At 54.0% G+C, this 27,055-nt stretch overlaps 1 protein-coding gene across 2 annotated transcripts; it reads left to right on the forward strand.

Moving 5' to 3' along the window:
- The first annotated feature begins 1,926 nt into the window (after window positions 1-1,926).
- FBXO21 (F-box protein 21) lies at window positions 1,927-27,055 on the forward strand. 2 transcript variants are annotated; one of them, XM_075535138.1, is made up of 12 exons: window positions 1,927-2,193; window positions 3,117-3,252; window positions 5,186-5,280; window positions 11,165-11,286; window positions 11,813-11,959; window positions 12,179-12,315; window positions 13,421-13,557; window positions 14,737-14,916; window positions 15,613-15,745; window positions 18,068-18,279; window positions 20,053-20,210; window positions 26,728-27,055. In XM_075535138.1, the coding sequence occupies exons 1-12, from the start codon at window positions 1,952-1,954 to the stop codon at window positions 26,913-26,915; spliced, it is 1,887 nt and encodes a 628-aa protein (XP_075391253.1). In that variant the 5' UTR covers window positions 1,927-1,951; the 3' UTR covers window positions 26,916-27,055. The 2 variants fall into 2 exon arrangements, with proteins under 2 accessions (XP_075391253.1, XP_075391254.1); XM_075535139.1 differs by having other exon boundaries at window positions 18,089-18,279.

A 27,055-nucleotide genomic window follows, 5' to 3' on the forward strand; every position in this document is an offset into this window, starting at 1 on the left:
TGAAATAAATGGAGTCAGACACGATTCATAGTAGCATGCTCACCTCAGCCCCGCTTGATGGTCCACATGGAGGGAGAGAGAGAATTTAATGCTAGCCCAGGCTTTTTATATTCTCTGGGGACATGCAAGCCCCCTACTTACAAGTGAGGACCCATGTCACAGGAAGGGGTTGTGCTATAGGTAATACAGTAATGGGGTGGTCTAGGGAAATATACACAATAGGGCAATAGGAAGAGGAGGGATTGGGGGTATACATGTGACAAGATGGGGGGATCCTAGGTACAGGATGGCAGCCTAACTTTGGATGTCACAGATCCCTTTGGCCTGTTCCCTGGTTCAACTGATAGAGACCATTAATCCATTGTTTCTAGCAGCAGGGAGCAGGCCCACCCCTGTGGTGTGGAGAGACAGCAGTCTGGCAGGGACTGCCTTCAGGGAAGATGCCTGTGAACATCTGACCTCCCCCCACAAGGAAGGTTGAGAACACCTGTCCTGAACCGGTGTGTCCTCCATAAGTGGATCAGGCTCCTGAAGCCAAAGACACTGCCTTACTCCTTCTGTGGCCCCAGGACACCATGCAGGGCCTAACGGAACTGGATTTAAAGAAAAGCACAGGGGACATAGGCACTGAGAAGAAAACCCACCTATACCTGAGTGGTGAACGCTTCCTTTGAGGGTTTAGATCCAAGCTGTGCCACTTGTTAATCTCTGAGCCTTGTTTCCCTTATCTGTAGAGTGGGTGTAATTAAGGTAGCCCTGACATAGCCTTCAAAGGAGGAACCTTGGCCAACAAAGGGAAGTACTTGTGTGAAATCCAGGTGATACTGTCAAGTTTGTTATCAAAGCCTTCTGGAGAAGAGGACAGCAGAGCAGAGGTCGTGCATGCAGGTCTCAACCTCTACCTGAATCTAGAACAAGAACCCCTAAGCACCTTGCTGACCTCTTTGAGCCTCTGTATCTTCAGCTGTAATGTGGGCAGAGAGAATAACAATGGCTCATCTGATCCCTGGGACAAGGTGGGGAAATGTTTAACTATAATAGTTAGCTACTCACTGAAAGGTCAGCTGTTTAAATTCACCAGGTACTCTGCAGAAGAAAGCCCTGGGGAATCCACTTCTGTAAAGTGTTGTGTTGGGTTTTTTTTCCCTAAAAACCCACTGCCACCTAATCCCATCCACAGAGACCCTATAGAACTGCCCCTTTGGCTTGTCTGGGCTTTAAGTAATGAGTTTCTAAACTTATTTGGCCCACTGATCCCTTTTCAGGAAAAAAAAAATAGTGTTTCCCTCCCTCCCCTCCACCTGCTCAATTAAAATACTTGGTACTATAGTTCATAATTGAAGGTCAAGTGATTAAGCTTTTGCACGGGGGCGGTACAAAACTCACTGCTATTGAATAGAGTGTGACAGATAACCACCCTAAGGGACAGAGCCGACTTCAAAGCTATATCTTTTTATGGGAGTAGAAAGCCTCCTCTTTCCCCTGTGGAGCAGCGGATGGTTTCAAACTACTAACCTTCGGGTTAGCATCCCCACACATAACCACTACCACTATGCCACCAGGGCCCCCACACGCTGGGAAACAGTTTAAAAAAGTCCCATAAACTCATACACACATACGGATTAAAAAAAAAAAGAGCTGTATGAGCACCAATAAAATGACTTTTAAAAAAGAATTGTATGATTTAAATTGTTTTAAAAAAAGAAGAAGAAGATGGCTTTTAGTAGTATAACTCGTCAAAGAGGCGGCGAGACTGCTGGACTCCGGGACTCCGAGCGCTATTACAAAGAGCCTTCCCGGGTCGGGGGTGTGGCCACGAATGGGCGTGGCGACTCGGAGGCCACGCCCCTCAAGGCGGGTGGGCGGGTGGAAGCCCGACGCCCGACGTGAGCGAGCGCGCGAGACGAGCGAGCGAGCGCGCGCGCGCGGCGGCCGCAGGTACGCGGACAAGATGGCGGCGGAGACGGCGGTCGACAGCGCGATGGAGGTGGTGCCGGCGCTCGCGGAGGAAGCCGCGTCGGAGGCGGCGGGCCTGTGCTGCCTCGTCACCCTGCCCGGCGAGGTGCTGGAGTACATCCTGTGCAGCGGCTCGCTGGCGGCCGGCGACATCGGCCGCGTCTCCAGCACCTGCCGGCGGCTACGCGAGCTCTGCCAGAGTAGCGGGAAGGTGTGGAAGGAGCAGTTCCGGGTGAGGTGAGCCCACGGCCGCGGCCGCCCGCCCGGCCCGGCTCGGCCCGGCCCGGCCCCGCCTCCGGGCGCCGCGGCCCTCCGCGCGCCCCCGAGCCCGCGCCCCGCGGGCCTGCCTGGCCGCCTCCGGGAGGGCCCCCACCCCCGGCCCCTTCCCGCGGACAGATGGACCAACAAAGGCCTCCGGGCCGCCAGCCCCGCGGGCCACGCCGCTGCGGACCCTCCAGTGCCCAGATGGCGCGTCGGGAGGCGCGTCCGCGGAGGATGACGGCGGCGGTGTCCCCGCTAATCCGCTTTGCGCGCTTCTTTTGTGCGGCGTCTGGGCGAACCTGTTTACGTGGATGGGGCGATCGCGGGGGTCCTGCGGGCCCTGGGAGGCAGCGGGCGCAGCATCACCCCTCCCCCGTGCTGGGGGCGGGGGAGGGTCTTTTTGTGGGGGGGTGTTGAGGGCACAGATTTCGAGATCTAGCCCCGGGGGTCAAAAATCTCGGCCCTGCCACTTCCACGCTGATGATGACCTTGGGGAGGAGCGACGTCCCCCTTTTCTTGCTTTGGAACCTTAAGCGTGGTGGACGTTTGGGGGTGACGACTGAGACCCGCTGCGGACCTGGTTCCCCAAGGGTGATGGGTGGGAAGCACTTTCCCGGGGTTCAGCCCTCGGGAAGCGCCCGGTCCCTGTTGACCATCAGCCCTTGTCGCCGCTGTTGGGGTTGTTGCTACTGTTGCCCCCATTTTTCGCCCTGGAGACAGCGCCGATGTCGCGTCGCCTCCCCAAGGTCACACCGTGCAGTGCGTGCCTGCGTGGAGATTGGAATCGGGGCCACCATCACCAGGGGCCCCCTTGTCACCAGACCCTCCTCCTCCTCCCCGCCCACCCGCCCTCCTCCTTCCTTTTGAAAACTGAGAGGATGTCTCTGTCTCTCTCGTAGGTGGCCTTCGCTTATGAAACACTACAGCCCCACCGACTATGTCAATTGGTTGGAGGAGTATAAAGTTCGGCAGAAAGCTGGGTTAGAGGCGCGGAAGATCGTGGCCTCCTTCTCAAAGAGGTTCTTTTCCGAGCACGTAAGGATGTGACTTAGCGCCTCCCCCTCCCCAGCTCGTGGTGCCTGCGCCTGCGGGAATCAGCTCATCCTGTTCTTTTTGATAAGCTCCCCTTTCAACTCTCCCAAGCGGGAAGGGTCATTGTGTACTTCTCCTGCTGTCCACTAAACATGAAGTCATTTGTCCCTGCCAGCCAGCCAGAGAGAGAGAGAGAGAGTGGGGGTGGGGCAGTTCTCTTAAACCTGTTTTGTTTGGTGTGTGTGTGTGTGTGTGTGTGTGTGTGTGTGTGTGTGTGTCCGTCCATTTGACTCATGATCAGCGATGGAGCATCATCCCCCACCAGTTATTGGATGCAGAAGGGTTCTTTCCTCTGCAGATTCCAACCGGGAGCAAACGCCCTTGTGTGTGAAGCAGCCGGAAGATGAAAAGCTGTGTTACAGTAACTACTGCCACATAGACCATCTTCCTTGTACTATCCTTTTAATTTAAATGCACAGTTGTTGTTGTTGTATTTCCGCCCTCTCCGCAAAGTGTCTCATGGCACTGTCTCTGTCATCAGCCCGCCGCCCCTGCCTGTAACCTCCTTGTAACTCGGGAAACTAGCCCACAGTAGCACCATCATGCGTTACCATTGGGAACTGAGGCTCAGAGCCCAGCCTGTCTGATGGGTCATATTCTCCTGGTTTATAGAGACGTGTTCCTGTTTTCGAACGTTTCCTTACTGCTAGTTCATGGCATTCACACATTTGAAAGAGAGAAATTTGAACTTCCCTCATGGAAAAATTTTCTTCTTAAGATACTCCCCAATGTGTAGGTTCCTAAACTTATTTGGCTTATTGCCTTCTGCCCCCCCACCCCTCTTTTTTTCCCAGAAAAAAATTTTTTACTCAGTACCCCCACTGGCAATTAAAAACTTTTTTACAGCATCCAGCCATCATCCAGGAAAAAACATAGGTATCTGCTTTTGCAGCCCCCCCCTGCCTTGTTCCAGCCCACCCACTGTGGGAAACACTGGTCTCCTATCTATACTTCTATAGAAAAAACAAACAAACCAACCAACTCCACAGCCACTGAGTTGGTTCTGATGCGTAGCAACCCTATAAAAGCATATACTTATTCGTGCTAGAAAGGACTGCATTCAGTTGTTTTGAGAGATCAGGGCCTGGACGCAGGCCTGATTCATGATCTGAAATTTGAATTCCGGTTTCACTGAGTTTGCCTGCATGGATGTTTTGACACTGGATACACTGGAGGCACTTAGCCTCGGGCGGCTGCTTTGCTGCTTCTAGTCCAACTGGTGTCACGGACCTTTTTTTAACCGACCGACCTTTTTCTCTGTGCTGGTCAGTCAGCACCATCGTTAACCATGAAGCAGGACTCTGGATAGAGCAGGAGTAGACCGAGGATTGCCCTGTGGGTTGGAGATGACTTGTGGGTTCAGGACCCTTGGGGTCTCAAGTTCTCAGCAGGCACGCAGGGCAGGTCGGAGTGGAATCTCCTGGCAAATGTCAAAGAGGAAGTTGGTGTTGGATAGAATTTTGACCTGAGGGGGCATCTTAAGGCGCACTTCTCTCCCCTCCCCCATTTACAAAGGTGGTGTCCCAGGATTGGGTGCTTCTCCCCTCCAAGTGGAGTATGGCGGGGTGCCTGAAATCGGTGACTGGAATTTTGAAAGGCTGTGCGTTCTAGCCCCCCTTTCAGAGCAATCCCATTTTCTTCACCTGGAAAAGCCCTGAGGCAACAGTTTGAGCAGTCCCAGTGTAGGAAAACTTCGCCAGTTGGTGAGAGATCAGGAGATGACCGCTTATTGGCCTTTTCCAGGTGCAGTACACTGGGTGGGGCCAGGCGGCATGGGAGACCGATTTCCTCCTCTGGCGCAGCGCTAGCACCTTGGTTTGCTCGCAGTGACAGCGGAGTGCTGAGGCCTGTCTGTGTGTCTCCATCTTCCTCCTAGGTCCCCTGTAACGGTTTCAGTGACATTGAGAACCTTGAGGGACCGGAGATTTTTTTTGAGGATGAACTGGTGTGTATCCTAAATATGGAAGGAAGGTAAGTCACTGCCTTAGCAGGGACCCTGTTTGTTCAATTGCTAGTTTTCGGAGCAAATTTGTGTGTCGCTGAACCCCAGGACCTGCATTTCCCAAGATTTCAGGCCCTGCCAGGGCTGCCTGTGAGGTACCTTCCAAAAGATTCCTGGAAAAATCCATTACTGTCACTTCCATTTTCCCACGTGTTGTAAAAGTTATATCTATATGGTAAGATATACCGAGGACAACTGATATGTAAAGAGACCTTGCAAATATCCTCTGGGAAAGAGAAGAATTGCTATCCTGCCCCGCTTCCCAGTCAGAAGGGGTTCTAACTAGTGGCATTGTTGGGTAAGCGTTTGTCGATTAACCCCAGAGTTGACAGTTTGAGCCCATCATCCACTCCTTGGCAGGAAGATGCGGCTGCCTGCTCCCAGGAAGCTTTACAGCTGTGGAAACGGTACATCTGGTCTCTGGCAGTCAGTCAGTGGCATTGGATTTGGCTTTTGTTTAAATTCTCGATCAAATCCTTTAGGAACCTTGCCCCCAAACCAGACTCAGTGCCATGAGTCAATCCTGCCTCACCGAGACCCTGTAGGACAAGGCAGGACTGTTTCCAGAACTGTTAACTCTGTACCCGTCCTTCTCCTGCAGAGCTGCTGGGGGCTCTCAACTACACACCCTGTGATTAGCAGCCCCCCACAAAACCACGCTCCATGAAAGCTGTAGGAACTGTGGGTGATAGTGGTAATCCTTGTCTTAGGCACTGTGGACGTCCTGGTGGTGAAGTAGTTCGCTGGGGCTCCCCATGAGTGAGGCGGGGCAATGGACTTCCCTCGATGAGGGACAGGGCTCCGTCTCACCGTCCACATGGCAACGGTGGGCTTTTCTGAAATACCACCTCTGCGCCCTCCACCACCAACCAAACTACCTGCTTCCTCTCTGTTAGTATACTTTAAGTGATTTCTTTGGCATGTGCTCAAGTGATGGGCCTTTTATCTACTTCTCGCCTCACCTGGAATTTGATTAAGGAAAGAAATCTAGCTTTGGCTCTGAGCCCTATCCAGTCTAGGTTGAGCCCTTTTATCTCCCACCTGTTACGTCTTTACTGTTGCCCACACCCCTGCACATATCCTATGCTCTGCTGCTCTTAAGAGCCCTTTCCTGCTTCCCCAAAAGAGGGCCTGCCTCGAAGCTTGGCTTACCTATGAAAAAAGATGGGTTTTTTTCTGCACCCCAAGTTCTGAAAATGTTACTAGTGGTGGGAGGTCATCAGAGAATCCATTTAGCATGTGTGGGTCTTCGAATCCTGAACCACCCTCTCCCCCGAGGTCACCCCCCTGAAAAAGTGGTGCAGCAATGCTACAAACACCCGGCTAAGTCCAAGTGGGCCACCTGTAGCTCCAGTTAAGAGGAGAAGAAGAGGGGCCTGGGGCATGCAGCAGCCTCAACTCCATTCACGGTCACCACTACACAATCAGAAAAAACGTAGCTACTGTCATTGATCCGTTTGTGTAGGAGTTGTCTAAGGGGACGCTGACTTGCTGTGTAAACTGTGACCCAGAGCAGTGTACAATGTGACAGTGAAGTGTTTCTTGAGCAAGGTGTGGCAGGTTTTCATGACTGGTTCATGGGATGTAGGACACACACACCACACACACACACGTGTGTGGCACTATTCTCGACCTGGGATGAATTCAGATGCAGAGGTCGTTTTCCTGATTCTATTTTGGTTTACCTAGAAACAAACTGAAGTATGAGCTGCTAGTCAGCTTTAAAGGCCGAGGCAGGCATGTCTTCTTCACATATGCCCGCATGCACTTTCAAGTGCACCACTGAGGCAATGCACAAACTGGGCGTGGTTTCGGTTTGGGTCCAGTGTTCAGTGCAGGCTGTTCTTTGTTAGGCCAGTTCGTCCTGCCTCCCCACTCCCTCCATTTGCTTTGACCTTGCCCACGCTCTTGACCCTTGATAACTACCTGGTATGTCTTCTTCCTGATACGGACATCTGCACCAATGTAGGTGGTGGGGGCCGGGACTCCACAGAGTCAAGATCATTTAATAGGCACCTTTTATACCTTCTCTCCCGCTTTCTCCTTCAGCATCCCCTTCTGCAAATCTACCGTTAATTGATTGGTAAGACAAACTTGTGTTTGTCAATGACCACAGACTACTGGGGCTCAGCAACAAAAAAAAACCCAAGATTCTGAAAGAGATAGATGGACCCAGTGGCTTCAACAATGAGATCTAACACAGTTACTGTAACGCTGACGCAGAATCCAGTGTATTTGGTTCCTGCTGAACGTGCGTCCATGTGAGTCCACGTAAGTCGGACCCAAGGGACCAGCAGCCACACCCTATTTAATGTGATCTCCCCCTGATTCTGCGGACAGTGATGTGCCTAATCGTTTCACTTCCAAGTAATAAGCTCCACATAATGTTTTTTAGCCGACCTGAGGAGGTTATTGAAAAACATAAAATAAAGACATAGAATGTTCTGAGTGCAAAGACGTAAAAATAAAAGTTCTCCCCAAATTAATAAATCAGATAGCAATGCAATTAGGATCCCCCTTGGCGGGTTAAGAAGTGTGGTTGGTCTGAACATTTAGACAGAAGGATACATTTTCAACAAGAGTTAAAGGGGAAATTTAAAAAAAAAATTTTTTTTTTCAACTTAGTAGTAGAGAGCTTGCATCATTAGCTATTTGGATATAAAGCTCCTGTCATCCAGAGAATGCAGTATTTAAAAATCAACACATCTGTGTCAAAGGATAATTCAGAAATGCTGCAGACTAAAAGAGATTTTAATAAACTTTAAACTCAGAGGGGGAAGGTGGAATATTTAATAAATGGTATTAACCACGACTGTATGTCCATCTAGAAGAGATGGACATATCACAGGCAAAAATCAAAATCCTAAGGATTAGACCTTCTAAATAGAAAACTTTCTAAGTATCATTGTGAAAAATGAAACTTTATCACAATGGAGATTCTGCAACAAAATGGGGGCTTGGTGTTTTATCTGTAGCAGCCCCATAACAAAATCTGACTCCTGGGGACCCCAGGCACAAGAGACTGAGCTGCACGGAGGAAGGAAAGCAGACACGATGTAAATAGTAGACCTTCTGTGAATGTGATCATGAGAGTCCTACCGGAGGGGTGGAGGTGCGCCCTGCATCATCCTGTATCTTCTGAGAGGAGGGGGGGAAGGAAAGAAGGAAGGCCCAAGGGCAGAGCACACCCCTTGACCCAGGGCCTCCACTGTTGAGACCCAGGCAGGGATTGCTGCCAAGACATGGGGGCCCTCCAAGGGAGTCGGCCTCCCCGTGTTGAAAAGAATCAGAGGACTTCCTCCTGAGCTGACGGGAGCAAGCCTTCCCCTGAATGCAGACTTCCAGAGAGACTGCACTTCTGTTCCCTGAAGCCAGCCACTTGTGGTATTTCTGTAATAGCAGCACATTCAAAGATCCACCCTAACAGCCACAGTGTGTGCTCAGCAGCAGCCAGGAGGGAGGGAAAGGTCTGTGAGGAGCCCCCATGGAGCTGTTCACTGGCCCAAGGGGCGGGGTCAGCTTGACGTCAGTGTGAGCAATAGCAGAAATGGACCCAGAACCCATCAACATGAACTCTGGGTTCATCATGATGCTTAAGACCATAACAACTGTTGATCTCCTTGGGAGGACAATAGGAACCCGAATGATCACTTTGAAATGGCCAGTGAAAAAGAAGAACCGAGCATCTGTCCTGCTGTTCCACCAGGGGGAGCAAATGGTAGAGAGGAGCCAGCAGTATCTCAGCTCACGAAGGAGGAAGGAAGGCATGTCTCAGGAACCGAGGCACCGCTCCTCTATCCGTCTCCAGGCAGGTGCACCCACAGGCAGATAACGCACACATACCAGTACCCGGCGTGAAGACTGCTACCCCATGCGCAAGACAAAATTTCATTTATTTGTAATTAGATATCAGTATCTCACAATATCTAATTACATACTGTTTTTGTGATGAATCACTATGCTTTAATGATGTTCAGTTTGTAACAATGAAAATACATCCTCTCAGATATTTACATGATGATTCGTAGCAGTAGCAAAATGACAGTGATGAAATAGTAACAAAAATAATTTTGTTTGGGGGTCCCCACCACCCGAGGAACTGTATGAAAGGGTCGCAGCATTAGGAAGGCGGAGAGCCAGGTTCCAGAGGTTTTCATTAGGTCTGGGGCCTTGCGGTCACCCAGCGTGTGGACAACCATTGGGGAGTGGAAGCAGAAGAGCCCTGTGACCTGCACTAACGGTCCGACTGGAGCAAGCTGGTGCCATGATGAGGATCGGGGGCGGGCGCACAGGGCAGGCGAGGTCAGGAGCAGGCGGGCGTGCTAGTACAGACTGACGGTGGTAGCTGGGGTGAGGGCAATAGTCAGCTAGTGAGATGCATTCATTCACATTGTGGCTAAGTTAACAGGATTGGCTAATAGACTGAGGTGGGTTCTGAGAGAGAGCAGGGAATCCGGGGTTAGTCCCAGTTTGGGGGCCTAATTAGAAAAATGGAGTTGCCCTGGAGGTTTAAGATGGCTCTCATATTCCAAGTGGGGTGCCGGGAACGCACCTGGTCTGGAAGGTGAATCGGGACTGGTCACCATGGTGACACCTGAAAGCTGAAGCTCCGAGTTCCCCAAGTAACCAATCGAAGCAGCAGGCAGAGCACGGGCTCCACACTGCCCTCATGCCCCTCCCTTCTCGAGCTGCTCTCTCATCGGCTTGTCCCGAGCCAAGCCTATGGCCTTTGTGCCCGTTCCATCTCATTGTGACCTCACCGGGCAGGGTCGGACTGCCCCCTGGGGTTTCCCAGGCTGCCATCGGTATGGAAACTGTCGCATCTTTCTCCCGTGGGGCACCTGGGGGCCCAAAGACATACCTTTCCATTCGCAGCCGATCGCATCACCAGTGTGGCAGTGGGTAAGCATATACCCACCCCTCCACCCAAGGTTACACGCAGATCATTTGGAAGAGAGCCTGGAGCCAGTTCAGTCCTAGGTGCTGCAGTCAGTCAAAGGAGGTGTAGGGATGTGGTAAAAGTTACATAGTTTCTCTCTTGTATTACACTTGCATTATGGGACAGTGAGCTAGTGGGAGGATGGCAAAAGGGGACAGAAAAACACAAAGTGAGCTCATACTGCTGGGAAACGGCCTTGGTAGACTTACTCCAGCGCAGGATTGCCGCAAGCCTTCCATTTGTTCCCAAAACAAGAAACAACCAGAATTGGTGGAGCACAGTCGAGTGAGGGGAGGTGTGCCGGCACAGCATGGTGCCTCCCAGTGCCGAGTCTTGCCTGGACAGTTTACGGCGTGGTCAGTAATGCATGCTCCTGAACCGGGGATGTTTCTGTCGACATGTCGTGCCACGCTCAGTGTACTTGTTAGTGTGTGCAGCGTTTAAAAGAAAAAAAATGTAAACTTTTTAGCTCTTCATTCTTACATGGTGTGGTAGGCTGGGTCGAGGAGAGAAACAAATTCATTGCCACTCATCTGTGTAAGAAAGAGCTTTCTATCAAAAAGTAAAGCTGTATCAAGAATACATCCCAATCAAGTTCTGAAGTCCCTCTTCAGACTCACGCCGTCCCATGCCGTGAAGGACGGTCACTGCAAAGCCTTGTGGGCAAAGCCTTGTGGGCACGAGGTCGTGGAAAACATCCCCAGGTTCCCAGCCGTTCTCGGGGTGGCCAGCAAACAGGAAGGTCCAGGCAGAGAGGGGCTCCTCCGTGTGAGAAGGCCACGTTCACCAGGAGACACCATCAGACTGACCTGACCGACAGATTGAATCCCACCCCCACGGTTTGATAGTGTCTACAAGTTGACATGAGATCATGTAACCACCACGGTTGGTTAGTGTTTGTTTTCCTCTCGTAGAAAAGCCTTGACCTGGAAATACTATGCCAAGAAGATTCTTTATTACCTGCGACAGCAGAAGATCTTGAATAATCTGAAGGCTTTTCTCCAGCAGCCTGACGACTACGAAGCGTATCTTGAAGGTGGGTCTTCTCCCCCCCCCCCCCGCCCCACGCACGCACGGTAAAGGCGGCTTGCTCAAGTGACCACAGAGAACCCTCAACTGCACAAGTCACGGCCACAAGAGTCCATTCTAACTCGGCAGTGGTCAGCTCTGCCCCATGACACACCTGCAGGGACTGCGGCTTGGGCTTCTGCAAGTTGGGTTAGTGGGTCTGTTGAATTCTGAGCTAAGATTGTGCCCAAACCCTTGTTTGGTGTTACTAGCTGCCATGGAGTGGCTTGGACGGATTTCTTGTATAGCATTTACACTTCTCTTTGTAACAGACTGTGACCGTGCCAGGGGCCACCGAGTCTCACTGTGTGGACTCTTATTTTGTTGTCAGCTCAGGCGACGGGGAACTTCTTTCTTGGGAACATGGCTCTGGTGTGTGCAGGTGGTTCTGTCGGGAGGGTGTAAAGCTGTGGCCCAAGAGCCGGAGGAGCAGGCACCAAGCAGGCAGGGTAGACAAGTAGCCCCCGGCCTCCTTGTTGTGTGTTCGTTTCCAGGTGCCGTGTACATCGACCAGTACTGCAACCCTCTCTCCGACATCAGCCTCAAAGACATCCAGGCGCAGATCGACAGCATCGTCGAGCTTGTCTGCAAAACCCTGCGGGGCATAAACAGTCGCCACCCCAGTCTGGCCTTCAAGGCAGGTGTGGAATGGCTTAAGGATCCGGTCCCTTTGGGAAATGTTGTAAAGAGACCCCTGTGACCGCATAGAAACAAGCAGCTTATGGTGTAACCCCCTTCCCTGGGTGACCTCGGTGCTCCTTTCCCCTTCCCTGTTGGCAGTGTCTGTGCGCTGGGGTAGTGGGGGCACCAGGCATGCTGTCCCTGTGCTTGTGTCCTCAGAGCAGACATCTTTGTTGCAGGCCAGTCCTCCATGATCATGGAGATCGAGCTCCAGAGCCAGGTGCTGGACGCCATCAACTACGTCCTGTACGATCAGCTGAAGTTCAAGGGGAACCGGATGGATTACTATAACGCCCTGAACTTATATATGCACCAGGTAATGCCCATGCCTGGTGGGAGAGTGTGGGTGGGGTGGGCTTGCCCTCTGAGAAGGCAGGACACACAGGGATGGGACCCGTGTGTGGTGTGCAGCCTGCGTGAGCAGGATACACTGGTGAACCTCCTGCCCCCCCACCCCCCGAGCCTGTGAGGCAGAAGACACTGCGCCACCAGCTAAAACAGACAGTGATCTTGGAATTTTATGTCATTTCTGGAGGAGCCCTGGGTGGAATAGTGGGGTACACGTTCGGGGTCTAACAGACAGTCCTCGGGAGGAAGACGGGGCTTGCTCCTCCCATAAAGAGGTTACCATCGGGGAGACTCATGGGCAGTTTTCCCCTGTCCTATAGGATCACAGGGAGTCAGAATCAATTTGGTGGCAAGAGAGAAAATGTGAGCGGTGTCATTTGTGTGTCATGAGCCTTTCCACAGTGTTTGGAAAATGTGGAAACTCTTTTCCCAGAGACTGTGCCCAGAACGGTCTTCAGTGTAGAGCAGTGGTTCTCAACTTTCCTAATACCGTGACCCTTTAATACAGTGCCTCATGTTGTGGTGACCCCCCAACCATAACATTATTTTCGTTGCTACTTCATCACTGTCATTTTGCTACTGTTAGGAATGGTCATGTAAATATCTGATATGCAGGATGCATTTTCATTGCTACAGATTGAACATAATTAAAGCAAAGTGATTATCACAAAAGCAATGTAATTATATATTATGAAATATTTATTTATAATGACACATAAATGAAATCTTGTCTTGAAATAAGGTGTAGCATGGGTGACAGGCTTCACACCGGGTACTCAGATGTGGGCGTATATGCTTGAGGAGGGTGCACCTGCCTGGAGACAGACAGAGGAGTGGTGTCTCGGTTCCTAAGACCATTGGAAATACGTGTTTTCTGGTGTTCTTAGGCGATCCCTGTGAAAGGGTCATTCGACTCCCCCCCCACCCCCCAAAGGGGTCGCGACCCACAGGTTGAGAACTGCGGGTGTAGAGCATCATGCCAGATGCCCCAAGGACACCTGGCAGATGTGCCCACTGGACGGGTGTGGGTGCCAGGTGTAGCTGTGCAACCAAACGCCTTTTTGCCCCTGTAGGTTTTGACCCGAAGAACAGGAATTCCGATCAGCATGTCTTTGCTGTATCTGACCATTGCCCGGCAGCTGGGAGTGCCCCTGGAACCTGTCAACTTCCCAAGTCACTTCTTGTTAAGATGGTGCCAGGGTGCAGAAGGGTAAGTATGCTGGGAATGGCTGCACGTCCTTCTGCCCCACTGTGCTGAGGGAGCCCACGGAGCAGGCTCATGTGAACGACCTGGGCATGCATAGTGCCCAGGTGTGAACGCCAAGGGAGTGGTGCGGTGTGCAGAATCCACGTTGCTGTGAAAATCGTGTCACTAGCAGGCAGGTTCACAGTGGCCCTCGGAGGGTGACTCTGGAGCTGCCTCTTGTCCTGGCGCATCCCTGTCAGTGGTCCCACCAGACTGTTTGATTCCCTCAACCCCCCCCCCCCCAAATTCTCAGTTGAAGTGATCAATCTTGGTTTTTCCCCCCTGTATGTGCTGACATAGGTTTGTTTGTTTGAATGTTTCCTTGGCCTTTCTTGGGGCACATCTTACCTGATCGCGATACTTCAGTACACCCCTCCTGTCTTAGATTGGCCCACACTCATTCAGAATATTTGTATTGTACGCACAAGTAATCTTGGCCTATTCATTGTTTCCCCCAGTGTCCTTAGAAGGTAAAGAGTTGAGGCGCATTCCTCACTGCGAGGGCTGCCTGCCTGTGTCTCAGCCCGTGCTAGAGGTGGGCTGTGCCTGAGACTTCTCTCACTTCTGTGGGGCAACAGTGTATCCATGGTTTGCCTTGTACGGAAGGTCAAAGGGAAACAGTTGCTCCCTGACCCTGGCCCAGCTAGGTCTGGCTGCCAGCTCTCAGAGAGCCCCTTGGTAATGCCGAGACTGTCCCCACACCCACTCAGGGCAGCCAGCCACACAGGGTTCGTGGAGATTGGGGCGGGTCTCTGGCACAGCTGGGCCCGTGGAGCTGAGCAGACCCAAGTGCAGTATCCTTCAGGCCCTGCAGGGCCCAGTTACGTACTTGCTCACCTATGGTTTTGTAGATTCTGTAGACCCTCCGTAACCGATCCTCCTCTCAGCTGAACTTGACCCTTCTGGCACTGGGTTTTAAACTACTCTCCCCAAAGGCTGCCTTGGACAGGCACCCTCAGTGCTGTCTCTGCAGACCCTGTGAGCTGCACTTCTTACTTAGCCAGCAGAGGGTGGGCTGTAGGCGCAGATGAGGCCTGGATGGAAGTGTGGCTGTGGTCCTGACGTCTCCGGCTTGCACTGCCTGCTGGGGGAGCAGGGCGGGCAGGCTGGCCCCTCTCTGAGACAAACTGCATTCTCCCACAGCGCGGCCCTGGACATCTTCGACTATATCTACATCGATGCCTTCGGGAAAGGCAAGCAGCTGACCGTGAAGGAGTGCGAGTACCTGGTTGGGCAGCACGTGACCGCGGCCCTGTACGGGGTGGTCAACGTCAAGAAGGTGCTGCAGCGCATGGTGGGGAATCTGCTGAGCCTGGGGAAGCGGTGAGTACGGGCTCCGGCCCTGCTGTCAGGGTAAGGGGTGAGGGGGATGGAAGTCATCCAGGGGCCACCCTGCTATGCAGCACCACAGCTAGTGAGGGAGAGTGGTGTCCAGCCAGCCACCCACCATGAAAAATAACTGCTTCCGGTGGTATCGGGCTCTCTGGGGCTGAGATGTACGGGGTGGCTTTCCTCAGAGCTGGGCGGGGGCCATGCTGTCTTCTTGGCAAACACCAGACGGCGACCTCACAAGAGTTCTTTAAGCCACCAAGACGCCATGGCGGAGACATTTGTGCCTGTTATCACTGAGAGGGAAGCAGGCGACAGAGGTACAAGAGTGCCTGATACTATTGAATGATGGATTGTTATGATTATAAGATTTGTGAGCGCCCCCAATAAAATGACTAATTAAAAAAGAAACCGTGGGAAATGCCCTAGCTTTCTGGTTCCGTATGAGGGGGCCTGCCGTGGAAGCGCTGTCATCAGGGCTCCTGTTGTGTCATCAGTGGTCCTGCAGTGGTGGCGGCGACATTGGGTGCCAAACTGTATCTTTATCACTGTTGCTCGCTCGTGGAGAGCTGGGCGCTTCCTGCACAGAGTTGGAGGGAGTGTGCAAGCCCAGTGACTCGCTTGGTGCCCAGGTCAGTTGTCAGGGCCGACTAGCATGCCGCTGAGCCCGCACTCCCTCCTGCCCTGCAGGGAAGGCATCGACCAGTCGTACCAGCTCCTGCGGGACTCCCTGGACCTTTACCTGGCAATGTACCCGGACCAGGTGCAGCTGCTGCTCCTGCAGGCCCGGCTCTACTTCCACCTGGGGATCTGGCCGGAAAAGGTAATTATCCACCTTTGCTGCTTCGCCCCTGCCTTAGAGAGGGAAATGAGATTGCCACACGCTTGCGAGGGGGCTGCCCCTCCCAGGCCTGGCCTTGTGTTAACTCCGGGAGTAAGCACCCGGCCACCGGCCTCCCCGTCTCAGCCCATCACTCCCACCTTCTGCTGTCTCCTTCGGTCACTTCTACAGGGAATGCGTTATGCTGCTGGGACCTGCTCTCATTCAGGCCAACCCCCTGAACATCCAGAGCCCTGCAGCTGTGGCCCTTGCCTCGCGCCCTGGAGAGGCATTTTCCCCAGTACCCTCACTCCACAGAAAGACGCACAGCGTTCAAAGGGGTCGGCCCCCAGCTGGGCGACAGCCACTCCAGGGCCATGCTTGTCAGCACAGCCTCAGGTGTGCTTGAGCCAGTAGTCCAGGGGCAGGGCTGGACTGGTCAAGGGCTTGGGACATTTGAAACCTTTCACCTTTTCTTCTGCTCCCCGTGAATGCCTGCACTTGTCACGTGGCTCCGCTGACAGGCTAGCTGGTGAGCCGGGGTCAGGTGACCAGCTGCAGATCGCCACCCCTGCCCTAGCTGCCCCCGAGTGGCCTGTTCTTCCCCACGTCTGCTGCACACAGTCTGGTGAGAGAATTGGACTCCGGGCTCTTGGAGAGGCTGCTGGAGCACAGTCAGCCCACGTGATGAGACAGAGGTGGCCTAGTCCTCCAGGAAGGGAAAACTCCCAGCCACACTCTGATTTAAATGCTCATTGAGTCACCACTTCAGAGATGGAGGCCGCTTCCAAGGAGGAAAGCCGCCATGGGAGAATCCCTGGGCTCCCATCTTCGGGGCAGATGTGAGAAGTTGCCTGGAAAGCAAATGTCTTCCCAGGGTATTGGCACTGCCCGGTAGGGAAATAACTGCATGTGTGGGCTCTGCTGAAGGTGCCCTGGCCTGGTGCCGTACACACGTGAGCATGTGCACACACACAGCTTGGTTACCGAGGATTCCTAATGTGTCAGTCCTCCTTCCCTTTACGTACCTGTCCTTTTAGATCAGGACACACGTCACCCATTGCTGTCTCGGCTGCTCAGGGAATTGCAGCGTCGCCTGTCAAACACAGCGGCAGGAGCACACACAGTTAACCACCGTGCCTGGGTCTCACGCTCAGAGATGGGGGCGCCAGGTGTCCAGCGGAGACAGCCTGTCCCCAGACCCCACTCCTCACCCCATCCATGGCACAGTGGGCCTGTTTGTACTGCCTGCTGCTGGCCTACACCGACTCAGGCCACGCGTGTTCCTCTCCTGCTGTCTGCATTTGGCCTGCTTTGCCCAGGCTCACCTCCCTCAGCCATGTGCTTTGGTCCCAACCCTCCTGCTTGTCTCCACTTCTGTTTTCTTCCCTCCTGTGTCTCCAGCTTCCTGTTTCCACTGTCCTGTAGCCAGCACCAAGTGCCCGCAAGTCCTGGGGTTGGGGGCGCAGAGTGGACAACCCTCCCTGGCTGCCCTCCCCCCAGGGGACAATCTTGCACATTGTCCCTGCCCACCTGGGGACACTGTGGCCTGTTCCCATGCTACCTCCCCTGGATTTGTTCTTGACCCATGGTGATAAAGACTGGTCTCCCTGTTGCCAATTCCAGTCTTGTTTCTCTTCCCTTCTCTTTCCCTACCGCGTGGGCGGCTCCCTCTGCAGTGCGAGGCTTTTGTGTTTTCCCGTGTCTGATTCTCACACTCACTGCTGCCGGGTCTGCCCCTTAAGGAGTCTGACTCGGGTGCAGGGTCCTTTCTAGACGTCTCTTCATCCTACGCCCTTCTCCAGGCAAACTCTTCAGGACTGCCTGTTCCTTTTACCATCTGAGTGAATGTTGGTGACTCCCAAGTCTGGGATCTTTTGCTCAGACCCAGGACCCCAACACTCTTGCACACCTGTCCCCTGGGCACTCCCCGTGCACCTGAGGCACAGGGTCCTGAATGAAAACACAGGAGCATTTTGTCCTCTTCCAGGCTCGGGAGTGGCACATCAAATAGAGATCTACACGCCCACAATTGCAGAACCTTCTAGGGTCCTCATCCCCAACCTGCACCCCGCCCTTGGCTGCTCAGCTGGGTGTCCCAAGCCCTTTCCCAAGCCCCTCCTTGCCCCCGGCTGGACTCCGGTGCCCATGTCAGAAGTGGTGAGGCGGCCAAGGAGCCTGGGTCCTGGAGAGTTGGGGGGGGGGGTGTGGGTGTCCCAGAGACTGCCTGGGTGCAGCGCCCCTCAGCCCCCTTGGTCAGGTTATGTAGGCCTGAATCCCAGGCAGTGAAAAAGAAAAGGCACCGGTGACAATATTATCTCGCAGTCTTTCTGTCTTGTCTTGAAGGTGCTTGACATCCTTCAGCACATCCAGACCCTGGACCCCGGGCAGCACGGGGCGGTGGGCTACCTGGTGCAGCACACCTTGGAGCACATTGAGCGTAAAAAGGAGGAGGTGGGGGTGGAGGTCAGGCTCCGCTCCGATGAGAAGCACCGGGACGTGTGCTACTCCATCGGGCTCATCATGAAGCATAAGAGGTGAGTGAGCCCTGCCAGCACCCCACGACACCAGCTGGCCGGATATGCCCTGCCTGGGAATCAGTTGCCTCAGGGAGACACTCAGGAGGGCTGAGTGCGTGCCCCGCTCAGGAAATTCCAACCCGAGCATCAGCCCTCTTGGTGTTAAGGAACGGCTGGCCTCCCTGAGACCTTGGGTTTCCGGAGCTTGAAGACGGAGCAGTTCCTCCCCCGTCCCGTCCCATCCAACCCCGAGTCATGTGCAGACGCTTGCTGGGCCTCAGGACAGGCTCAGGGAGCCTCTACTCAGCCGCCCTAGCTTGGTGCCTGCAGAGGGACTGTCCCTGCCAACGTGGGGAGTTGCCAGGCGGAGGGGCTCGCTCTCGCATCTCCCATGTCTGGGTGTGTCCCTGGTCCCTGAGGAGGTTGAGGTTCTCTGCTTGTGCTGACCGGCCCTGCTGTCTTCTCTCATGGACATGCCTAGCCGTCAGCATTCTTGTCTCCCCCTCTCTCCTGGCTGCTTGTCCGCCTCTTCCCACTTGGGCTGGTGATGGCTCCACTCTGGAGTTGGGCAGGCTCGCTCTCTTTCTCTTTCTCTCTCTCTCTCTCTCTCTCTCTCTCTCTCTCTCTCTCTCTCTCTCTCTCTCTCTCTCTGTCTCTCTGTCTCTCTGTCTCTCTGTCTCTCTGTCTCTGTCTCAACACTGACAAGAGTCGTGCAACGGGGGCAGTGAGGCAGATGATGGGAACTTCCTCCAGTTCCCACGGTCACCCTCACAGTCTCAGGATCAGCCTCGACGACAAACATAGGCAGCTCTCAGAGGTCAGGTCACCAGAGGCTAGGTCTAGCCTCATCTTGGTTAATACACTGAGCCAGACAGAAATCAAGCTTACTGCCACCGAGGCCAGGCAGGGTTAGAACTGCCCCTGTGAGTTTCCGGAGGTTATGACTCTTCCGGGAGTAGAAGGCCTTTGCCTTTCTCCCGTGGGTAGCTCGGTGTAACACATTTCAGAAAAATAAGCAGTGCCTTTAGTTAGCAGTGTCTGATGCCTCATCCCCCCATTGTGCTGCCGTCTTTGAGTAGTCTGTTTAAATTAACCAAGCTCGTTACTGCTGAGTCAGTCCCGACTCGTAGCGAGCGCCCTGCGGGACAGGGTTTCCAAGGTGTCATCGTTTGGGGAGCAGACAGCCTCATCCTGTCCCCGCCACCCTGCTCGAGGGGGAGCCCTTAATGCCTTCACGGTGTTCACTGGAGCCTCCCTCCCTCCTCCTTCGTGGGTGATCGTTTTAGTGCCGCTTTATGCAACCTTTCCTCAGCTCCGGTCTCAAAGGTATGTCCTCCTTTGAAAGTTGTGCTGTTTCCGGTTGTGCATCTCGGTCTCTGTTCTAGTCAGAATTGATTAGGGGGGGGTGGGGGGGCGTGGTCAGGCCAATACAGGACCCTGTTCCTTTTAGACAGATGATTCGCCGATATCCCTTCACTGTTGGTCAAAACCAGAGACTCCACATTTATTTGGCCTGCTGCTCCCTTTTGTAAGACAAACTGCTCGCCGGGACTCCTTCCGGTGACAGAAAACATTTGCACTGTCGCCTGTGACCTAGGATGAAGGGTGGCACTCTGCCTGTGCAGGGTGCGATTGCCCACGTTGGGAAACCCTGGCCAGTTCATCGTAAAGGGGTTGTGGCAGTGGGGAGGGAGCGTCCAGGGAAGGGACCCGTGTGGAGTAAAGGCAGGTCGACATGGCCAGCGCCCGTGGTCCTTGCCCTGACCGGTCCTTGCTCTCGTGGTGCCCCAGGTACGGCTACAACTGTGTCATCTACGGCTGGGACCCCACCTGCATGATGGGGCACGAGTGGATCCGGAACATGAACGTCCACAGCCTGCCTCACGGCCATCACCAGCCCTTCTATAACGTCCTGGTGGAGGACGGCTCGTGCAGATACGCCGCCCAGGGTGAGTCAGGCTCCCAGCAGCTTCAGGCCCTCGAGCAAGCACACGGGTTCTGTGGCCTCAGCAGCCAGGGCCAGTGTGTACCCGCAAGCCATCAGCTCTCTTCCCAGTCCCCAAGACAGAGAAGCAGTCTGCCTGCTGGTTCTCACACCTGGGCCTGGGGGCATTGCCAGCTTGTGTTGTCCAGAGGCGCCCCCGCGTGGCCACTCATGGAAACTGCTGTCTGGCCACTGGCTCTCAGAGTCTGTGAGGGGCGGAGCCTGAGGTGTTTATATGGGGACCTCAGGAAATGCTCTGAGTCTCCCCCTTCTTCAGGCCCACGTAATGGGCGAGTTTGCTGTCGGCCTGCTGGCATTGAGGCAACCACCACCATCGTCCCCATCCACGCTTCACAGGAGACAGGAAACGAGGCTCAACTGTCCCTGCCACTTCAACTTCCTGTGAATTTGACCCTGGCATTCCAGAAAGCCTGGTCCTTGGTCCTCATGTTGCCCTGTGTCGTGTCTGACCTCGAAGATCAGGTGTGCCCAAACTGAGTAGTAGGTTCCGGTGACTCATTTTTGTCAGCCAGTGCATCCAGTCCACCTCACTCCCATCATGCCGGGCTGTGTCATCTGTGTATCGCAGGCTGTTCACGAGCCTGCGACCGGTCCTGCTGCCAGTCTTCCTAGCAGGTGATTGGCTCAGTGTGCAGATTGAATAAATAGGGTGGAAGGACACAGCCCTGACACTCACCTTTCCTGATTTTAAATCATTCCGTATATCCCCTTTTACTGTCCAGGCAACTGCCCCTTGGCACACAAGTTCTGCGAGAGTGGGTGGCAAATGGAAGCCAGGCCTACTACTGGTGAGCCCGTCTCGACTGGTGTTGCTCTTTGGAGTGTCAGAGACGAAGTCTGTAGGCTCTCGTTTCTCCCTTGGGCCGGCTGATGAGTTGAAGCCACACCTGACTTGGCTGTTCCTCAGGGACCCTCTGCCTACAGTGAGGTGCTGGGCATTCTCATTCTTCACCGTGTTCGTCAGGTTGGGGGAGGGGCTGCATAGGCAGGGAAAGTCGGGTAAACAGCTTTCTGCCCAGATCCACCTGCTGGTGTCAGCAAGGGTGTCTGTCTCCCATTCACGCCCACCCTCTTAAATCCAACTGGAATTTCTGGCTGCTCCCTGTCAGTGTACTGCTGCAGCCACTTTGGAAGGACCGTCAGCAAAGTTGCTTAGGTGTGAGATGTTGGTGCGCCTGTGCAGTCAGTCCCACGCTCTGTGGGGCCACCTTTCTGTGGCTCTCAGCATCCAGTCTCTCTTTTTCTCATCGAATACTCTGCCCCTTCACCCTCATTGACACCCATCTCTACCCCTAGCCTACTGTCTTCACCTTCCCTCCCACCCCTGGGAGTCATCAGAGCCACCATAACCCTTTATCCTGATTGTGTGTGTGTGTGTGTGTGTGTGTGTGTGTGTGTGTGTGTGTGTAAAACTATCTCATCCAGCTGTTTCTTTTTATGATGGACTCCATCACCCGGCACGTTGTCCTCCAAATCCCTCACAGTGTCGCCATCCTCCTTGTGCGAGCTCCACCGCTTGTTCCATCTTCTTGCTACTGAGAACGGTGCTACGACAGATGGGGGTGCGCATGCGCCTGCTCGGGGTGGCTCTTGCTTCTTGAGGGCATCTACTGGGTAAAGGGACTGCTGGACCGTAGGGTATTCCCACTGCCCGTTTTCGAGCAAGCACCATTGCCACTTTCCACAGTAGTGGTGCGGTTTTACAGCCCCTGCCCCCAGCGGGGTGCGGGGTTCATCTCGCAGCACCCTCCGGCGAGTGTCATCTTCTGGGTTGGTGGTGGCTGTTTTTGAACTGTGCCGTCACTGCTAGTGCGCGGCGTTCCCTCGTCGTCGTCGTCTTCATTGGCATCCCTCCGACGGCTACAGACGGAGCATCTCTTCATGTTTGCTGCCTCTGGAGCGCCTTTGCCGAGCTTCCCGTGGTTCGTGTCTGTGCACACCTGTGCACAGAGGGAGTTTGCACCCTTCGTAAAGTGGTTTCAAGGACACGGTGGCTGCCCGGACCCCTCACCAGGCCCCACAGTGTCACCAGCACCACCTGTTTGTCTGCCGGCGGAGGTTCTGCTTTCTTGTTGAGCTGCGGGCCCTGCCATGCCAGGTCAGGCCCTGGGTGGCCCTGTCTCTGTATCTCGTGTGAAAGAATAGCTCCTCACAACGGCTGGCTGTGTGCAGGCGGGCTGTCGGACTGACTGCCTCCCGCGCTAATGCTCTCCTTTGTCTTGCTCCGTCCGTGTCTCCCTTGGAATCTGGTGGGCTCTCTGGCGGCACTGTGCAGGTCGGAGTTGTGTGCGCCCGGCTCTCTCCTAGAGGTTCTTGATGTTCCCTTGACCCGCCTCGTGCTGTGGGGCTTGGTCAGTGGGCTAAAGCCGTGTGTTTCTATAAGCTGCTGCAGTTCCCCCTTTGGGCTTCTCGTCAGATCTACGGGGGATGCTAGGTATCCTGGGAATATCCCGGCCCCCAGTTAACCTGTAGCCTGCAGGCTTGTCCCAGCACCCAGCCCAGGTCTCTCTGCCAGTGTCACTACATAGGAACTGCGCAATGGGCCTTTCCGATCCTATCACTCCCCTTTCTCCTTGCTTTCTACCACTCTCTCCTTTCCATAGATTGCTGGATCTGTTCGATGGGTTATAATCATGTGGGACAAGTTCATAATCAATTATAACTATAAATGTAATATAACGTAGAGAGACTACATTTTTAAAGCAGGAGTTTAAATATCTTTAGAACATTCCTGGGTTGATAGACGTGCATTCGGATTTCGTTCAGGTTAAACTATTTGTACATCCAAGGTTGTGATCTCTGGCTCCAGTGATGTTTTCCTAATTCTTAACTTTTCAGACAGCCTTTGTCTTTAAGAGAACCCCACCCCCGCCCCCCTCAAACTCATTGCCATTGAGTCAATTCTCACCCAGAGTGACCCACCCTATGGGGCACAGTAGCTTTTCCCTGTGGGTTTCTGAGGCTAGAAGTAGAGAGTCAAGTGTATCCCACAGAGTAGCTGATGGTTTTGAACTGATGACCTTTCTGTTAGTGCCCAACGGGCAGCCACTAAGCCACCATGGCTCCCTAGCCCCCCACCCACACCCCAGTATGTTCAACTGGGGAGATCCAGCATCTGGCTGTACTCTCTGTGCCCACTAGGGGGGGTGCTGCAATCGATTCATGGAGCAGTTTCCTGTCCTGACCACCCTCCCTTTGGTACAGGCTCTTTAGAGACCGCGGGAAATGAGTGTTTGAGATGCTGCCTGTGGTGGAGGATTGGGGCTTCACCTCATTGTGAATTTCCAGTGTAGTGTCTATTGTGTCAGGACATGTTACAGTGTCTGGTACATGACGTCGCTTCCCAAAACTTCAGTGCCCCTTCACGACATTTGTCTTCAACTTGTAAACTAAACCTGTCACTCAGACACTTGGCCTGCATCAGGTGCATTTGCCCACCGGGGGGGGGGGCACACATGGCAAGCTTCGGGGGACCCATACATAGGGCTAGTGTAACTTCCCACGTGCTGTCCTGTGGGTCTTACTGCCTCTGAGATCCTGGCAGAGCAGTTGACCTTCATAAGGAATTGCCCGGCAAGTTCTGGGACGGGCAGAAGAGAAGGCCAGGCTACCATCAATAAAGTAGTTTCCACTCTACTGCTAAAATATATATATATATATATATACATGCACACGAGAGAGAATTGTCTGCAAGGGTCCTTGGGCATCTTTAGATACAGACACGTCCTTTCATGAAGGATGAGGACGACACTCAGACTGGGAGGTGAGGTGCAGGGCCGGGATGGAGGAATTAGACTGACGGAGGGTTTTGTGGTGAGGAAATAGTTACTGTACAGGAAGTGCAAGCACACACATACCCAGGGAATCCAGGAGGGCTTCCCCATTTTTCCACACTCAACGTCACTGCTGCGCAGTTTTGCTCAGTTCTCTTTGGTGGTCCGTGCACTCCTGGCCCTCTGGCCGTACATCACTGCAAAGTCTTGTGGAGTATTTTCCCAGTGTGACACACGTTGCCAGCCTCGTCCTGTGTTCCTTCCTGTTCATGTTTAATGGGGTTTTTCACCCTCTTCCTGGTGGGCTCCTTGGCAGGCTCTTAGCCCGTCCCTCGCTGGTCTTGGACAACCAGAAGTGGGATCCCCGCTGAGGTGTCACAGCATTCCTGCCTTTTCTTGTCCTGCCCCTTTCTTGGTGCACACACTCGGGTTCTGTGCCCCCCGCTGCCCAGCCACATCGCCCTTTGAGATCCGTGGATGATAAACAGGTGGGTCTGACCTGCCATCCTCTCCCAACACTCAGGAGCTAAGTGTTAAAAAGTCAGCTCCTCCAGGAGCCCTGTCAGGTAGGGTGGACCTTGCCCCCTTTGGGATTCTGAGACTAGGTCTTTGCGGCAGTGGACAGCCTCCTCCTCCTCCCCTTCGCGGAGCAGCCAGTGGGGTCACACTGCTGACCGCCCTGCCTTACAGCTCAGCGTGGAGCCATGACTGCTTTCTCCAGAGACGGTTTCTCAGCCTAGCCTCAGCCCTGTTGGCATCTAGGGCCCATCCTTTGTCATGGATGCTGTCCTCGGTGTTGCAGGATGTTCCTCAGCACCGCCCCTCTAGATGTCACTAGTGCCCCTGCCCCAGTTTCAGCAACCAGCTGGCATCACCCAGTGTGCCTGGAGTTGGGCAGAGTTGCCCTGGTTGAGATCCTCTGCTCCGTGCTGCTCTCAGTAGTCTCAGGGCCTCCCAACTTCTATCCCCATAAGCCTCTGCCGGGCACAGTGCCTGGCACACCACAGGTGCTCCACGAGCAGCCCCGGCCCCTGGTCCACCGCCCTCCAGGCGCCTGTGTGGTCGAGCACCCTGTGAACGGCTTCCTCGTTCTTGTGGCCTCCCGTGTTTTGCTGGACTGACGGCCTTGTTGGTTTCAGACTTTAGACCATTCTTGCTTCACTGTCACAGGCTGTGGCCACAATCCATGCGGGACAGTGTTGGCCAGGTTGCTTCTCAAACAAACATTAACGCCGAGGTACCTACCCCTACTCACAGTCTGAAGGAATGTCCTAAACCAACTGTCGGCACACAGCTCATGTAAACACTCCTGCATTTGTACTTCTAGAAATACGATTGGTTGAATTGTCTAGATCTTGCCTCGCATGGCCATTGAAGTGGACGCTTCAGAAGGGTGTGTATATACCCGGGGTCCTGGGCCTTGGGCAGGAGCAGTCCTGCCTTTAAAAGAAACTCCGAAAAGGAGATTTTCTGGCAGAAATTATGTGGTTATTTTGAGGCTGTGGGTAGGCTGTGTGGCTTCTGAAAGCTGTGGCTCCTGGTTTTCTCCAGAAAGGTAGCCTTTTGCTTAGCCATCCGGAATTCATGTTCAAGGTGAACGAGGAAGAATGTGCTGGCAGATAACCCGACCAGCAGCAGTGGCGGTGCCGGCTTCCCCAGAGACACCCGCCCCCCCACCCCACCTCGTGAAGTGATGTCTGTGGGAAGTCGGCCTCGTGCTGGCGGGAACTGAGGCTGACTGAGGGCGGTAGGCATGGGCTGGCACCCCTAGCTTCAGTGCCTGGGGAGGAGGACCCGTCAGACCCCACCCTGCCGTTGGGCCCACATGGGGCCGCCTTCACCTGCACGTCGTTCTCGTGTGAGGGAGTCACCGGGAGGGTGTGTGCCTGAAGCAGGCAGCCCCATCTGCCTCCCACTGTGTGAGGCTGGGTATTGAAGAGAAACAAATCCACAGAAACTCATGTATCATAGGGGTTTTATATAAAAGTTAAGTGCACCTGAAGAAAACATCCCAACCCAGTGCTGCCCAAGCCCACAAGTCCAACATTAACCCATATGTCCGACACAAAGTCCTCCTCCATCTCACAAAACACACACTATGATGCCGACTGCAGGAGAAAAGCTGAGTCAGTGAAAGTGTAAGCATCTCTGTGCCGGCAGGGGTCTCCACACGGCTGCTCCAGCACCCAGGGCTGCATTGGGGTAGGTCCATGTGGCTCCTCCTTGGGAGTGTCTTGCTGGAAGTCAGCCCTGAAAGCTGAAGCAGGGAACTGGTAAGGCAGCTACACCCTGGTCTGACCATCACAAAGCAAGAGACCCGAGAACTAGAAAGGTGAGACTCGAGAACTAGAAAGGTGAGACTCATGGAGCCATTTATCTCTCCGCCCTTCAATTAACCCCAGATGTGTTTATCGGCAGCCAGGTTGGCACAATAAACTAACTTAACTCACCCACCAGCAGCTGGTGACTTCAAACCACCAACCCTTGAGTTTGAAACTGAGCATAAGTCCTCCCTGTCCTTCCAGAGTTCCCTTTTCCTGTCACCTCCCCTAATCCCATCTCTGCCTTTCCTGTTCATGTTCCCTGTCCTATAAACCCCGAAAATGCTGCCCTTAACGGGGCACAGCGCAGTTCTCTGGCTGTTGCCGAAATCAACACGTGTGTCCTTGTGCTCCTCTGTCCCAACAGAGAACTTGGAATATAACTTGGAGCCTCAAGAAATCTCGCACCCGGACGTCGGACGCTACTTCTCAGAGTTCACCGGCACCCACTACATCCCCAACGCCGAGCTCGAGATCCGGTACCCCGAGGACCTGGAGTTTGTCTACGAGACGGTGCCGAATATTTACAACACGAAGAAGGAGAGCGCCGAGTAAGGTCACGCAGAGGGCGCCGCGCCGCTGCCATCTTCTGGGAGGAACCCCAGCCTCCGACGCGCTCACCACCCACGCTGCTCCTGTGGCCGCCCTGCCGCTCAGACACTGCTGCTCTCCGCCCACACTCGTGAACCGGCTCC

Source organism: Tenrec ecaudatus, chromosome 16 (genome assembly GCF_050624435.1).
Source record: "Tenrec ecaudatus isolate mTenEca1 chromosome 16, mTenEca1.hap1, whole genome shotgun sequence".
Lineage (NCBI taxonomy): Eukaryota > Metazoa > Chordata > Mammalia > Afrosoricida > Tenrecidae > Tenrec > Tenrec ecaudatus.